This window comes from Macrobrachium nipponense, chromosome 29 (genome assembly GCF_015104395.2).
Source record: "Macrobrachium nipponense isolate FS-2020 chromosome 29, ASM1510439v2, whole genome shotgun sequence".
NCBI lineage: Eukaryota > Metazoa > Arthropoda > Malacostraca > Decapoda > Palaemonidae > Macrobrachium > Macrobrachium nipponense.
The window spans coordinates 4,758,058-4,774,553 of NC_061092.1; the positions used below are offsets into that span (position 1 = coordinate 4,758,058).

General features: G+C 36.9%; 1 protein-coding gene across 2 annotated transcripts in view; it reads left to right on the forward strand.

The window, feature by feature from the left end:
- Positions 1–1,844: 1,844 nt before the first annotated feature.
- The window catches only part of LOC135206057 (sterol O-acyltransferase 1-like), a 24,977-nt gene continuing 10,325 nt past the window's right edge, over positions 1,845–16,496 (forward strand). Inside the window, exon 1 of one of the 2 annotated variants that reach the window (XM_064237247.1) lies at positions 1,845–2,012. In XM_064237247.1, the coding sequence (XP_064093317.1) occupies positions 1,919–2,012 (94 nt within the window). In that variant the 5' untranslated portion in view covers positions 1,845–1,918. Of the gene's footprint in view, positions 2,013–12,020; positions 12,041–16,496 lie in introns of those variants that run through there. The other variant, XM_064237248.1, reaches the window with a different exon arrangement.

A 16,496-nucleotide genomic window follows, 5' to 3' on the forward strand; every position in this document is an offset into this window, starting at 1 on the left:
CTATCCTAGAAAAGATGTTTATTTTGTCATCCTTTGGTGCAAAAGTGTAGCCATGTAAGGTAGAGAAAAATTTGTATGGAAATGTAAAAAAAAAAAAAAAAAAAAAATCCCAAAACCTATAAACTAAGTTTTGACATTATTTGCCATAAGGACTTTTAAAGGAAGTGCAGACAAAAAATTTGTTCGTGAAAAAGTGTAACCCAAGTTTACTTGATGGCATGGAGAGATGTAACTGTAGAAAAGCTTGATCCTCTGTAGCCTGTAAGTTGTACAGATCCAAGTTATTAGGTAAACTGTTTGTTTAATTCTCAAGCAGTGGTCAAATGTTTATAAAGATGTGTACTAATGGTTAATGTCTACATTGTGTGAAATTTATGGGAAAGGAGCCAGGTAGTTTACAAGCTTCTAATTATTGATCGGAAACAGACGGTTTGAGTGAATCCAGATGAAATGTAATCTATTTGTTAAGTCCTGTGATGCCATTAGGTCAGTGATTGAAAAGCATATAGGATAAATGTCCCTGACTTTGTAATGACTTAAAAGTTTACTGATTTTCAGAACTACAAACCACTGTACAGTAAATTGATCATTTTGGCATGCCCTGTATCGAAATTTTTCTTCTCATTTTTATTTGTGGGTCATTTCATATGATATTTTTTACCTTATTCAAGAAGTTTAATGATCTGTACTGCATCTACTACTTTACTGGAAAGTCAACGAGTCTTGAAGGATGTCCGTCGTTGCCCTTACATAAAGTTCATGGAGGGTGGACTTGTATCTGCTGAAAAGAATCCGGGACCTGATGGAAATTTTTGGCAAAATGTAGAGGGAGGGTGGAGATCTGGAAGACACGAAAATGACGTTACAGTACGAAATATATTGACAGCACATAATCTAAGAAACATGTAAAAGTTTAATTTACTGGATTATTACATCAAACTCCTCAATGGTCCAGTGGTTTGGTCATTTCCCTTATCAACCTGAGAGCATCCAAGGAGAACAGCTTTAGCTTGTTCTGTTAAGAGCCATTGTAATTAGATACTTGATTGTTAGCTGACTGTAGTGGGTGCAGGCAAGGTGAAGTAGGGCCTGGGAAAGCTGTTGTATGCAAGATAGCTAGGTAATAATGGCCCATTGAAGTGACAGAAATTGACTTTAATTTGTACTAGTGTTAATAAACTGAAATTGCAGTCATTTCTTGTGATATGAAAAGTGTAAATTTGGTTAATGTACTGTAGCAAAAATTAAATCACTATGAAGCCTTGGGAAACCCATTGTAATAATTAACATTTAGACAAGCAAAGTTTGGGATAAAATTGATTTTTCTGTAACCTAACGTAAAGCAAATAAATATGAGTGTACAATTATATGCACAGTTACCAGTTACGTGCATGTGAACTAGAGAGAGGAAAAAAAAAGGATGGAGATCACTACAGCTTTCTGTAGACTCATGTGTATAAAGGAGGTCGTGCACCTTAAGATACCAAGGTATCTCGTCAAAGTTCAGAAACTGAAAATGATAACTTCATTGGACGTGACATTTTTGCCCACTGAATCGAAGTCAAAATGTTCATGCTCATAAATTAATGCCAGCTCTGTTGTAGCGAGCGAGGTCGGTGTCAGGGCTGGCGGACGTATGATAAATGGCCAGGAGCGAGCGACCTCTTTTAGAAGGATATAACATTTTAATGTTTTATTTTGGATGAATCTTTAGAATGTTGTTACTATAGTTGGTATTTAAATGGTAATAAAGGTTTATTTTGGTAGGTTTCAATACTTTTTTGATTCGTATGAGAACTTCTCTGGGACACTGGCAACAAAACATACTCACGCTGGAAGTTTAAAATGGAAGGTCTCAGTTTGACAGCTCGTGTTGAAGTTGCCGGTCATTCAGTAGCCGAACAGCGCCCACCCCACCATGGCAGAAGAGGGCAGAGAGGATGTTGATAACCACAGCCCCCCTACAAGACGTAATGGACATGCAGTGATGAACGGACACGTAACTTCACCTGGTAAGATCTGCCACCGATTGGTCATTTCTGTACGCACGTGTCAGTGGCTGTCTTTTAAGAGCGATTCGGTGAGAATCCGATATCGTGAATAAACCACACATTCGTGGACTAACTCGTCTCATTGGATTTCGATGGCTGTGATCTTATTTCATTTATATCGGGTAGTTAAGCATCCTTTAAAACGGACGGTCTCTAGGGTATTCTCAGATTACACTTGAAGGTATTCGTGTTCGAGAACGCCCCTTCTATGGCTAGCAAGGTTGGGTCGTTGTGTAGGCCTTAACATGTAATATAATACAGCAAAGCCTGGGTCTTGTATCCTTATGCTATCTTGTAAGTTGAAAAATGCTCTTAGCTGGATTAAGCAACTGGGAACTACTGCAACAAACTTACAGGGGTGACAGGTAATTACTATTACTGACAAAAGATATTACAGTAACTGCTGTATAACTTAGTCTATCTGATTAGACCAAGGTATAGAAACAGCCTTTTGTAACTCATCTACAATAATTAATTACGCTGTTTAATGACATTGGTAGCAATGTCAGAATATGTAGCCGAAATTCCAAATCATACCTGTAAGGGGCCTTAATGAAAAATTTGAAGATACTTGTGTATTTATGTATACATGATTTATATCGAAAATAGTTGTAATCCTCAAACTTTTGAAAGGTTCAACAGGAAGGTTGAAAGTTGGGCATGGAGTTTAATGGTGGTTTAGACACGCACGTGGAAGAATAATTAAATCCAAACATACAACCGGGAAGTGTGTTGTTACCTTGGTGTGTACTACATATAGGCTAGGAAGCCGCATGATAACCCGCAGCTGGCAAATAGTAATTTAAACGTTAAAACCGTTCGGTAATTAAGCCCCTTTCCTTTAGAATTACCGCATGTTTGTGTCTAGAGGTCCATAATAGTCAGTCACCATTTTATACCTCCCAACACTTACCTGCCGCCATAGAACAAGTGTCCGAACTGGCATAAGACCTGCTTAATCAACTCAAGTCAGTCAGTCACTTAGCAGAAATAAATATTGCCAATTAGCTACTCTAAATTGGCCGACAGTGTCGAATTGCTAAAAGTTTTAATTTTAGTTGCTTGCTAATGAAAGACCTAGATAAACTTCGCTTCTAATTGTCGAGTGTACTCCGGTAAGCAGTTATTAATTTAAATTACAGACAAACTACGACATTCTGTTACTAACATAGAACATTGTTCAAGTTGCATTTGATATGCTGAAAGCTTTAGTTGCCATACACGAAAGGTATTTCTGTATCTGTAAACAAGAAACTGTCAAATTTAAAAGTACTTTTAGAAATAGTCAACACTGAAAATTACTTACGCCTAATTTTTATCACCCATTTTGCAAACAATATTTAACGTTTAAAAAGATATTTATGTCCCATAGGCCTATTATATAAATGCACTCTATATGCATGAAATGATCAAAGCCATGCAGTTTAACTTAATTCCGTACAGAAGAATGATCATCAACATGAAGAATTTGTACCTGCATATCGAGACCAGAGCCGATTCACATTATGTTAATATATGCTGTGTATCCCCGCATGTTTTATCTCATCACGAGTAAATAAGGCTGGGCGTGAAACGAGCATGCTTTCGTTCGGGCAGAAATTAAAGCCAGGGGCACAGGGAACTTCGCTGTATTATCATTTGTATATAGTTGTTACAATCTGCCTATATAGATAACCCGATTGATAAGACTTATTTGTGATGGTCCATAAGTTGATTGACTGGCTCTGTTGGGCTAAGCTGGCTTACGTCATCACGCCGTTGCCCTGGTTGTGGTAAGATGTGCAGGGGATAGGAAGGCTTAGTATGGACCTCCGTACCTGAACAGCCAACAGATCATTGTATTTGTATCTTGTATCAGACGATGGATGACATTGCGTGCGCAATAAAGTGTGATGTTATGTATTAAGGTGTTCTAGTGATGCACGATGTTAAATCAGTATTAGTACTAGAAAAAGTTAAAAGTTAAAAATGCATTGTTTTAACAGCCTGTAAAGGGTCTGGGGCTCTAGGCCAAGTTGATATAAAGTGCCAAGTTATTTGACTAAAAGTTCGGTAGATTTGTGGTACTACTGCTTAGAGGTTTATTTAGAATTAACAAAGTTTTAACGGCTTTACTTGTATGGCTTTAATATATCCATCTGGCTGTGGTATGCAATGAGAGAGAGAGAGATTTGTGTTCGTTTGGGAAACCGTGTTTACCTTTTAACTGTGGAATAGCACTGATATTAAATAGGTTTTTCTTTACATCGTTTTATTTATTATTGTTAAGCTTACGTTTGTTTTGATATAAAAATTATGACGAGTATACCAGTACTGTTTAAGAGTCTTCCTTCATTGTATAGTTCTTTTACCAGTTTCTTGACTCAGACATACCTTATATTATAGTCCCCAATATTGTATGTGAGTTAGAGTAGTGATCATTTGATTACCCCCATTTGTAAAACTTCCCAACAACCCAGCATGCTCACCGCTTCTGGGTCTATGCCTGACCACGGTCTAGATCTGCCAGGTCTTCCTCATCCTTGCCTTGTCTTCAGATTCATGTACTGGGTATTCTGCTGTTAGCCATTGTTGTTCCTCCTCATACAAGATAACACGGTTAGTATTGTCTGAAATTGACGTATTCGTGACAGTTGAACTTTTGATGTTACACTGCCTTATTAATCCTGATTCTAAGTTGTTTATTCGGTGTAGCCTATTCTCCATGATATAAAGTGAAAAGGTATTAAGTACTTGTTCCGTTTGTGATTGGTTTGTCTCAGATATCAGGGTTTAATTATTTTTTACAGTGGCTGAAAGTTCCGGTTACTTACATATTTGCTGTTGTATGTTAATTATAAAATGTTGGGCTTATTATGATAGAACTGAAAATGACGCAATCATGGGACGCTCTTGCGCGCTGTCTTTTGTTATTTCTTGCTTATCCCAGATTCACCGAAACACGATATGCCCAAGTCTCGTGCATTGTAATTCAGTCGGCCAGTGGTCTATTGACACCTGCTGCCCGAGAAACTAACTGAAACGTGGAAACAAAAACGTGTCCGTCATATGAGATATCTCTTATTTATAGGCGTCACGTAATTTTATGAACAATTTTTTATGTTGGTTGGGCTAAATATTGCTTTCCTAGGCCTATTTGTTTTCGTGTGCAATACTAAACTTATTTAACGTTTTGTTGGTAATAATAATTATGTATGGGTATTTTTATATATATGAATAGCAGTGGTTAAAAATGATCATGTGAGAAAGTTAATTAAAAGACTAATTACACTTCAGCGCTGGGTGACAGAGTTGAGCGGGTGCGGGTGGGAATGTAATCACTAATTGAGAGAGGCAGGGGGAGTTTTAAAATCTTGAGGGATCATAAGGAAGAATGTCGTTAGATCAACTAGACATATGACGGTTTTATTTTTGCAGTCAGGTAAGGAAACCATAAAAAAGAAAATGATTCAAGTTCACTTCAGATTTAATGGCGTCATTCTCTTGTTCTACCTCCGTATTAACAGGTGGCAGAATTTGCTCTCAGACCACGTAATGTGCGTAATTTGTTACTTGCATATTAGTCTCATTATCAGGTTTTCTGATCTATAATCGGACAAAAACTGATGTCTTTCCAACGCTGGTCGAGTCGGTTTTCCTGGCATGAAACTTAAGGGCTGTTTTTAAGAACTTGCTAATTTAATTAGGCCTAGTCTTCAGAAACGTTAGTCACAAGAGTAGAACATAAGCAGCATCTATTCACACCTCACCCCCCCCCCCCCCCCCCCAACCTTTCCCCCCTACCCTGGGGAAAAAGTTGAAAATCGACCACTCGGAACTTCTCCCTGGAAAAAATTATCGTCGCTTTGATTCAGCCTTGTACGGTCGCTACACCAACTATCTCCGCCGCTTTGTTTTTGGTTCTGAAGTGTTGAATAGCAAGACTAAAAAAAAAAAACATCGATAGTCGTGATTTGATGTTAATTGGAGACTTGGCTCTATATGTTTCATGTCAGTTTTTCATATTGCAGATATTTCTTCAGAACACCTTGGCTGGTTGTGTAAATGTGGAAACTGGTCTATTTTGCTCTTCTACAAGTCTAAGTCTACTAGTGCAGATGTTGGTTTTACAATTTGTGGTTATATCTGACTGCGCCATAGAGTAGCTATGTCTGTTGTATACCTCTGTTTATTTTGGAACCACTTTCATTTATAAAGTCCATTTTGTTTCATAAGCAACCCGGATATTGGGAGAATTAAAAATTGATTATGCAACAGAACGACTGCAAAGTAAGACTGAAGGTAGATTTGGTGAAATCAACCGAACTTCCGGTGCAAGTGCACTATACATATATATTTGTGGAATTATTGTCTCCGTTTTCTCCGCTTAGTAGTAATTATTAACACATTATTCGCAGTTACTTCCGGTGCAAAGGTACTCTGTTAGTTTCTGAAGACTTCGCTCTTTCCTATAGATCTGCCTTCTTAGAATGAATGAATAACAGAATTTCGTTAGTTTCCGGTCAGCGTTGCTTTATATCCGGCATCTGGAGACTCACTTTTATGCATTAGGAAATTTACGTAGACAGTGCAATTTCCTTCAAAGTTTTCCCAGGAGCCATAATTCAGGTTGTGCCTTTGGGTCCTTTGTCTCTCAGTCGTTTTGTTCTCCTTAAATGCGGTTTCCTCTGCGGCAGACCTTTAGTAAAGCTTTATCGTATACATTGGTATTGGCAGCTTAGAGCGCTATATTCCTTGCACTTGTTGATATTCATCTTTGGATCACACTGCGGATTAGGGTTACTTTGAGGATTGTTTGTGTTCACTTTTTTTTCTACCCGATTTTTCATTTCTCTGCTTAAATCTCTTCACAAGACTATTTCTTCGAAAGGACTTCTTAACAGGACCACGCTCTTCAACTGAGATGTCGTCCACTTGATCTCCTCTCCACCTTGCACTTTCATTTGATCTCTCTGCGCCTTGATGCTTTCACCCAGTCTCTTCACCTTGATACTTTCACGTGGTCTCTTCTTCACCTTGATCCAGACCACATTCTTCACTAGTCCACATTCTCATGAAATTTCACCCAGTTTTTAGCATACTGACCCCATCTTCATATAACCTTTTCTTCGTTCGACCTCACCCTGCATAATCTTGGCACGAGGTTAGAGGGATTTTCTGTGGATTCTCCATTGCATAACGTAGGCTTGACTGCGCGTCCACAGTCTCCTGCATTTTTTGGTATTTTTTTCTCTTGCATTTTCTCAGCTTCGTTACTATTACGAGTCATTTACTCGAGGCCATTTGATTATCAAGTTTGACAGGTTTTAGTTTCACAGAACGATTCAGCAATGGTACTTTTTATTACTTTACCGTTTTGTATTTATTATGATTTGCTGTTTCAGTCTTGAATGATGAATTGGTCTCGTACAGAACGATTCGACAGTGGTTCTTTATTCTGCACCATTTTGGATTCTGCTGTGATACGTGTTTTCATTCTTATCCTTGCGCTCGCATGCAGTACCAGGTGACTAAACCTGTCAATCAGTCCGTCGGTTTTCTTCCAGAGTAGACGCCCCCCCCCCCCCCAACCCCAAAACAGTCTTCTCCCTCCTTATTGGCTGATGGCTTTTAAGATGAAACAATCTTGAGCATGCTGGTGGTTCTTTTGTCGTTTTTTCTTTTATAACCTTTTCTTATTTGTCTCATTCATTAATTCAGTCAACTTCAGACCATGCATTCCTACGCTTTGTCCTGGGTAATATCTCAAGAACGGGTGAACGGAATTTCGTGAGGCCAAGCAAATGCATTGATTAGGCGACCCTCTCGAGTTGATGAAATTTGGGGCGAAATCTCTCTTAAGAATGAATGATTCTATGCTGGAGAAATTATCCCCACTCTGAATCGGCAGCTTCCGAAGTTAACTTGTGAAGGTCATTTGATAATTGTATTTGCCAGATTCAATCCAATTCAACTTTCTCCTCCTAGATAAACGTTTGGTTAGAAAATCACTTATTCAATATGATAAGGATTTTTGTGGGGTTAGAGTAATACTTCATCTCTGATGTATTCCAGTGGTCTCGGTGGTGATTTTTGCTGTATTTATTTGAACTCTTGAAGCTTAATCACATCCTTTATTTTTCATCTCGCTTCCTTTTGTCGCCACAGTTTCTTCACGACGCTTACTTGTCAAAATTAGCGCCATAGCAGATAATCTTTGGGACGTCATTTCTGTTGCTGCCAGCCCCTAAGTGTGTCAGGCACTCTATGCCCCCTCCCCCTGTCTCTCGGCCAACTGCAGAACAAGACAGTTAAAGGTCTTCTGATACAAATTTGGATTGCATGTAGGAGCAGAGTCTGGGCGTCTTGTCACGTCTAAGTTTTTTTTTTTTTCTCCTTGTACTCTTTAATCTGCTCTATAGACTTTTTTTTTCTAGAGAAAATGCACTTTTCAGTGGTCTTACGGAGAGGTCTGTATATTGGTCAGTGGTCTTACAGACGTTTTTTTCTAGAGATAATGCACTTCAGTGGTCTTACGGAGAGGTCTGTATATTGGTCAGTGGTCTTACAGACTTTTTCTAGAGAAATTGCACTTTTCAATGGTCTTACGAAGAGGTCTGTATATTGGTCAGTGGTTTTACAAACTTTTTTCTAGAAAAAATGCACTTCAGTGGTCTTACGGAGAGCTCTGCACAGTGGTATCGGTTTTAGGGAAATCGCTGGTCTTGGAGATTGCACTGTACATTGGTCTCAGGGACCGAACTTCCCATGGGGGCTTCACCTAATAAGGATGTTGATCTGCATCAAGGTCAAACAGATGTTTATTTGGTGTGTTTTCAAGCGCGAACACGAGCGTTTTCCTTTCTGTGTCAAGGTCGCCTTGGTTTGCCATCGTCTCCAGAGAACACCGAGGTCCTCCTTGAACTGTTGTGCACGAGAAAGGTCTCCATAGGGAAGCCCTTGGTATTTGTCGGCTTTTCGGAGAGACGAACTTTTCATGGCAGATTTTCTTTCATGATGTTTTGTCTATTCATATTATTTTTTCTTTTTTAAAAAGTGATCTCTTCTTTTGTCTATTCATATTATTTTTCTTTTTTAAAAAGTGATCTCTTCTTTCTGCATTTGCCATTACCTTCTTTTAGTTCTTTTTAATGAACACTGTATACTGTGGCAGCTTGAATTTTAAGTCAGTGGCCCTATTAGGCTGGTTGTTCATGAATAGGGTTCATCTTCTAAATAATAATAATGATAATGATAATAATAATAAGGACATTTAACTCTACTAGTTCATTTGGTATTCCGAGGTATATTAATAGCATTTAGTGTTATGACATGCGTTTATGCCACACCTACGGTGATATTCTGTTATGAGATTGTACATTATGACATTCTGTGATATTATATATATATATATATAATATATAGTAATATATATATATATAATGTATAATTATATTATACTATATATATATATATATATATGTATATATATTAATAATATATATGATAATATATATATAATATATATATATATATATATAATATATATATATATGTATAAAATTAGTATATATATATATATATATATATATATGTATATATATATATATATATATATATATAGTATATATAAATATATATATATTATATATATATATATATATATATATATATATATATATATATATATATATATATATATATATATAGTCATGAAATTCAGCAATATGGCATATTATCGATACTGGACAGTATTTTAGAATAGCACTATACCGCATTGAATTTATAGTAATCGCTACTAATATATATCGTGCTTTTGAAAAGCACCATACCCTTAAACGTTACATTATATAATATCTTACGTAACCTTGCAAATCAAGATGGCAAGTAGGGACCAATCATTTACATGGTTAAATATTTTCTTTTTATCCATTCATAAAATTTGATTTTTGCTTAAGGTGGCGATTTTTTTTTTTTTTTTTTTTTTTTTGCACAGTTGAAGATATTTTCCAAACGAACTGATCCTTTTTTTTTTAGATAAATAGGTCACATGAGGTTAGCGAGACGTCTATGTAACCTTGAACCGATTTAGAAAAGAAATTTCTGAATATTTTGTGTTAACATTTTACTTAACCTTACATAACTTGCTGGGGAAATTTTAACACATTAATCACAACATTAACTGAATTCAACATTTCTAACATTGTGTTAATGCGTATTTTAAAATTTTTTATTAATTTTTTTCGACACGAAGGAATAGAATTTTGCGCTGTTTCCATTAAAAAAAAAGGTGTGCAAATAAAATCATATCACACTACATCATTACATGAGAGGGACACTATCATTTTACATTACTGGCTTGACTTTCTTCATGATTTGCTTGTTTCTGTCGGAACATCAAACCGACGATTATATAATTTCTCAGGTTACCGAAAAGTACTTTCAGAAAACTTTCTAAATAGAGTGAAGAAGTGATCTGTATGCAAGACATGCCACCAAAAACATTAAATTAAAAAAAGGATGTCCCGTGACCTCTCAATAAAAAAGTATGAATTTGATTTTCAGAAATTCATGTCGGAACTCTGCAAGACTTACTGAATAGTATCTAGTCTTATTTTTCTGCATATTTTAAACGGTACATTATATTAGATTTCGTCTAGTCATGAACGTGAAATATTACGGTATGGTTATAGCAATGAAAAAGCAGATCGTATTATAAGGAGCATTAGTCAAACGTCATGCACATACACGTATATTTCCAAAGTTTGTCGTATCGAATTAGTTTTTTAGGGGTGACCTGTTGGCTCATATCATTAATATTTAAAGGAAAGTTTGGTAGTCATATTTAAAGCTGATGTTTATTAGTATTAGTATTAGGTGACAGCTGTTTCGGGAATGACATTAAGAGAGTTTATGGAAATGTAATAAGGAGTTCGTGACCAGTAGTTAGTGAATGTGCACATATTCCCTACTTAATTATGCATTAATAATAAATTGGATGACAAAGCTGAAAATAATTACCAGAAGAAGAAAAAAATCTCTACCATTTTAAAGAAGTGAATCAGATTGATGATAAAGAGCATGAACTGGAAATAGCTTTCACGTTGGTCAAGTGACTTCGAATCAGTCGAGTTGCGTAGTTCAGTAGGTTTGATTACAATTATCAGTCGATTGACATGAGACTAAATACTAGTATATGCCATCAGAAGTTGCTATGTCAAAGCACATTGAATTAGCGAGGTGAAAGGTCAGTTTGACACTTAATCCTTGGTTTACAGTGTTGTCCAGTACCATACCATTATAAATGTAGTTTTTTGCTTTTATTTTTGCTTCGACATTTCTTGATTTAGAGATAATTAGATACCGACTTTTGTTAGAGAAAAGACCAGAAATTAAGTGTCATCCGAAACATGAATCGTGGCGCTCGAAGAAAGTTACTTTGCTGTCCATCATGGCCTTTGCGAGAGAGAGAGAGAGAGAGAGAGAGAGAGAGAGAGAGAGAGAGAGAGAGAGAGAGAGAGACCCATCGATGTTCTTCACTTCAATAAACTTATGAAACCTGCTTACAGGTAACAGCTACTATTATAGTCTGTTATATTTTCCTCGGTACAGTTCTAATTAGGCTCTCTCTCTCTCTCTCTCTCTCTCTCTCTCTCTCTCTCTCTCTGTTACAAGTACATTATTGCTCAGCATAACGGGGCCCCCTCCCCACCTCCAACATTCCGGCACTGTGTATTTTATATCTACTAACTACGTATGAATCCCCATTTACGCGTGAAGCCTCTCTCTCTCTCTCTCTCTTAGTTGCGTCAGATGAATTTCCACTTCTACGTTATACCTAAGATACCGGATGGCCCTCAGATACGTCATAATATAAAATGACGAAGAACTCTGAGCGTTATCTCAGTTTACATTCAGCACTGACCACGGGTACCTTTCCCCGACCTTCGCGCCTGCGCACCACCGTTCGGAAGTCACGCTTGATTTTGATTTAATTTTTCATTGTATACGTAAGTAGATAATTTCTGTTCTTAATGTTCATAGTGAAAAATGACAGTGATTGATATTGATAGTATAGGCCTATACAACAACTTGATATTGATAGTGGACCTATTGAGATTGTAGGCCTATTGAGATTGCGTTACCTCTAATAAGCCATTTCTTTTTATATTCAGTTGACGGAAGATTGTGTAAGGCTGCAACTATGCCTTATTTACATTTTTAATAATAATAATTGTTTGTATTTATGACTGTCGACCAATGAGGAAGTACTTGACTCTTACTTGGCCTAGGTGTCCCTGTTAAACTTCTGGAGTGTTTTAATCGAACAACGATTCCTTCCCAGGACGAAGATTCATCTCAGGGTTAGAGTATGGATGTCAAAATATGATTATGCCCCCAATGTATCTGTTTTGTATTTGTAAAAAGCACTGGACTTTAATAAAGTATACAAATAAAGTTTACAATTATTATTGACATTAGTCGAGTCTTTTTACCTTGAAAGTTTTACTTGTTAACAAGCCACTGAACGATCTTTTCATTATATTGTGAAGTCCTTTAGTTAGATCTGTGATACCTGATTTTGTACAGATTTATATGATTGTAAATGCCGTTTTCTTTATTAACGTAAGTTCAGCTTAAAGTTAAAAAAAAAATGAACGGCGGTGTTCTGTTTAGAGCGATAGCGATGTGGAAAATATTTATTGTGTTCCAGATTTGTGTAGCCAGCTAATGAAGTAAAACGGATTCACCTTTTTATTTGACCTTTGATATTGCGATGCCAGTTAATGATATAAAATACACTCAAACTTTTGAGTTCTTCAGAAGCCAATCAATGTGGAATAACACCATTCTCTCTCTTTCTTTCTCTCGGAAAATGATACCAAGATGCAGTCGTAGTATCAGCAGCTTTTCCTACCCAAAATGAGCGATGTTTTTGTGGTTTTTATCTCCGCTTAAGACTGACAGCAGAAACCTCGGCTCGGTTATAACGTTTCGTTTGTACTCTATGTACTTATCGTCCGTGTCACTCGTCTCTTGCATCATCTCATTCTGGCCAAATGAATCTTCACATTCCATTGTTTGTCGTCTCCTGTCGCCTCCTGGGTTAACCTTAAGTGGTCGTTTTTGTACTGATGTGTTGATGGTACTATACTTACACTCCCGTGAAGTTTGGTATCTTGGCACGGTATTAATATGAATGAAGATGCTGTATTACACTAACTCCTTCGTATTAGGAGTCGCTCTAGTATATTGGCTAGCCAAACAGCACCGGTCAGTTTCAGAACTATGTTTTGTAACTAAAGTTGCCCCATTGGGAAACCGTATGTTAGGTACTTGTTGCAAAGTTTGACGGCAAAATCTTAAAGCGTCGTACCAGGAACTGTTTCTATGGCCTACTAGAAACTGTTCTTGTGTCCTACTAATGATTGTGAGCATAGCTTGCTAGGAACAGTGCCTATGTCGTAGGAACTGGTTCTACTGAGAATTCCTCATGACCTAATAGGCCTAGTTTTCATGCCCTACCTAGGAACTGTGTTTTTGGTATATAGAAACAATTCTCAGGTCTGACTGATAAGTATTCTTTGGTGCTACTGGGAACTGTTCTTGGTGCTGCCAAGAACTGTGATATATGATTCACTTTTGTTGAATGATACCGCAGCGACCATCAACGTCAAGGGTAGACATAAAATGCTTTCAAATTCTCCACCACAGTCTAATAAAGTTTCCTTTCGTTGGATACTTGATGACTGCACGCATTCTTTTGCTCTTTTCCACAATTTATAAATTCATATTTTGATGTGAATGTTGATGTATAATTCTCATTTCCAAAGGCTCACCCTGACATGAGACTAGGTATTTTGAATTACAAAAGTATGGTGCCACATATGCTGAGTTTTAATTTGTTTTTTTCTTTCGAGTATACAGTATTTCAGACTAAGGAAGAGGGAGAATTTGCAGTGATTTATTGTGAAGCAGACAATGCAGTCGTTCTCAAAGCTAAACAGCTAAGGTTCAAAGGTTCAAGAAGCCCAGATAAGTCTTGGACAAAGAGGACACGAACCGGCGGCAAGAAGCATCAACCTATTTACAGAATATTTGCTTGTGTAGTCTTGTAAATGCAACTTTGTTTTCTTCAAGAATGTAGTTTTGTTCGCAAATGAACAAGCAGTTACACTAAGAGAGAGAGAGAGAGAGAGAGAGAGAGAGAGAGAGATAGGAGGAGGGAGAGAGGGAGAAGAGAGAGGGGAGAGAGAAAGAGGGAGAGAGACGAGAGAGAGAGAGAGGAGAGAAGAGAGAAAAGGAGAGAGAGAGAGAGAGAGAGAGAGAGAATTATCCCAAAGGGAAGCCATAGAATGTTGGTTAGGTTGTCGACTTTTTACTTACTTCTGGGACCCTTCTCCAGAATGCTTTTGACGTTCATTGTTTAAGTGTTCACAAGAATAATGATAATTATTTTTGCTTACAAGGACGGGACCTAGAATAATATATTTATGTAATTACGGTGCTTTCATGAAAACAACAGTCTTAATAATTATATTTATTAAAGGCCTTCCCTTCTTCAGTGCACTTGTTCGAATATAGGGAAGTTGGAATGGTTATGTGGTCTGCCGCTAGTTAGAGACGTGTTTCAAATTACACACTTATCTACTGGTTTCAAAAGTGGTCGTGTATTTATCCAAACCACGTGTATATATAGAGTAAATCCAGTGGTAGTACTATACCACGAATGAATAGAAACCACAACTACGTCTTCCCGCTTAATGTTTAGAAGGTCAGATTCCCTTTAGGTGTAAAAATTCATTCATAATGAAATAGAGAGAGAGAGAGAGAGAGAGAGAGAGAGAGAGAGAGAGAGAGAGAGAGAGAGAGAGAGAGAGATACTGAACAGAATAAATGTCTTTTATCTTTAAAAAAATAGGCGAAGAAATAATAGGTTTTCTCGTCCCCACCCGTTACACAACCATCAACCTTTTTGGGGGCAGTATTTCGTCATGTCTTCTCGTCTCTTGTTTTGGCGTTTGATTCAAGCTCCCCTGGGGGTTTTGATGGGGTTGGAGGGGAAGGAGGGGGAGGGGAGGGTTGCTTCTCGAGAAGCTTTTAATACCTCTTTGGGTTCTTGTAAGGATTGGCTCTAACTTTCGTTGGGTCAGGTCACGTTGGAGAGGGAGAGACAGATGAGACTTGTGTAAGGCTGACTCAACCGAAGGAGAGAGAGAGAAAACCGGATCAAAATAAAACATTCACATCAACACAGAAATTATAAAATGGATGTTTTAAACGGTAATAATGTAGAGTGAAAGTAAAATAAGACAATTACCTTAGATTATTTCAGTAAGTCAATATCAGATAAATGTCAGTGTAAGAAAAGATTCCTGGGGAACTTTGATTAAACATAAACGAATGACTTCCAATAAATCAATACCTGTTGACTATAGTCTCAGGACTACCCAACCACCTCTCTCGCTCTCTCTATTCCCATGAATTTCACTTAAAACTTCTATCAGCAGTTAAATTTTGATATAAATGAAATATGTCAGTATATAGAAAGTAAATTTAGTTATAAGTACCTCAACTGTGCATTTTAAAGTTTGTGAAAAATAGATAGGAATTGTTTTGATGTGTATGATATATTTTTAGATGTCTGCTTTTGTAAATGTGTACATAAATTACATATATAGCATATTATTTATTTGTAAAATGTACTTGATATGATTTTTAAATAAAAGAAAAAATATTAGCAAGAGTGATAATCGTGTTAACTCCGTAAAAGCTCATTTACTCAATAACCAGGAAACATCTGACAGGATTAGTTAAATCTCTTGTTTTGTTCTCAACTTCTCACCAGTACTTAAATATAGCACAGCAAAGCCTTATTTACATTTCCTCTAATAAGTCTTTTGTCATTTCTTTGTCGTTGTATCTGTTGTGTTTTATTTTTTCATCTTTCTCCGATGGGAAGTGATAGTCCTGGTTTTTTGAGTAGATGTCAAGTCCTAATAGTTAGACTTTTAGGACTAGTTATAGTAGTAGTAAGATTGGGGTATGGTGTTTGAAACGGCTCTCTAGGAAATGTGGAACAAGACGTGAAAGGAACGTGTACTCGGCATCATCCTTTGATGGATGGAAGTTTAAAGGAAGACCGTTTACCTAAAGCATTATAATGGTGGCTATTTCTACTCTTACCTTTTGTGGGACTACTTTTATGGCAACATCGACCGAGTCTAACCCTTTGCAGGATTGAACCCATAGAAAGACATCTCTCAGAGTTAGTTCTTTGGTCAATTTAGCTGTCAAAATTGGTCTCCGCAGTGAATTTCCTTATAAATTGTTGCAGGTTAAATACGTAGTCGTAACCAGTGCAGTGCTTCCAAGTATTATCTAGGACTTGCCAAAGATGCTTTCTTCTTGTTCCCAACCTTTTTTTGTGATATTGTATGAAGTAAGTTGCTGGTGTGTTTTTAT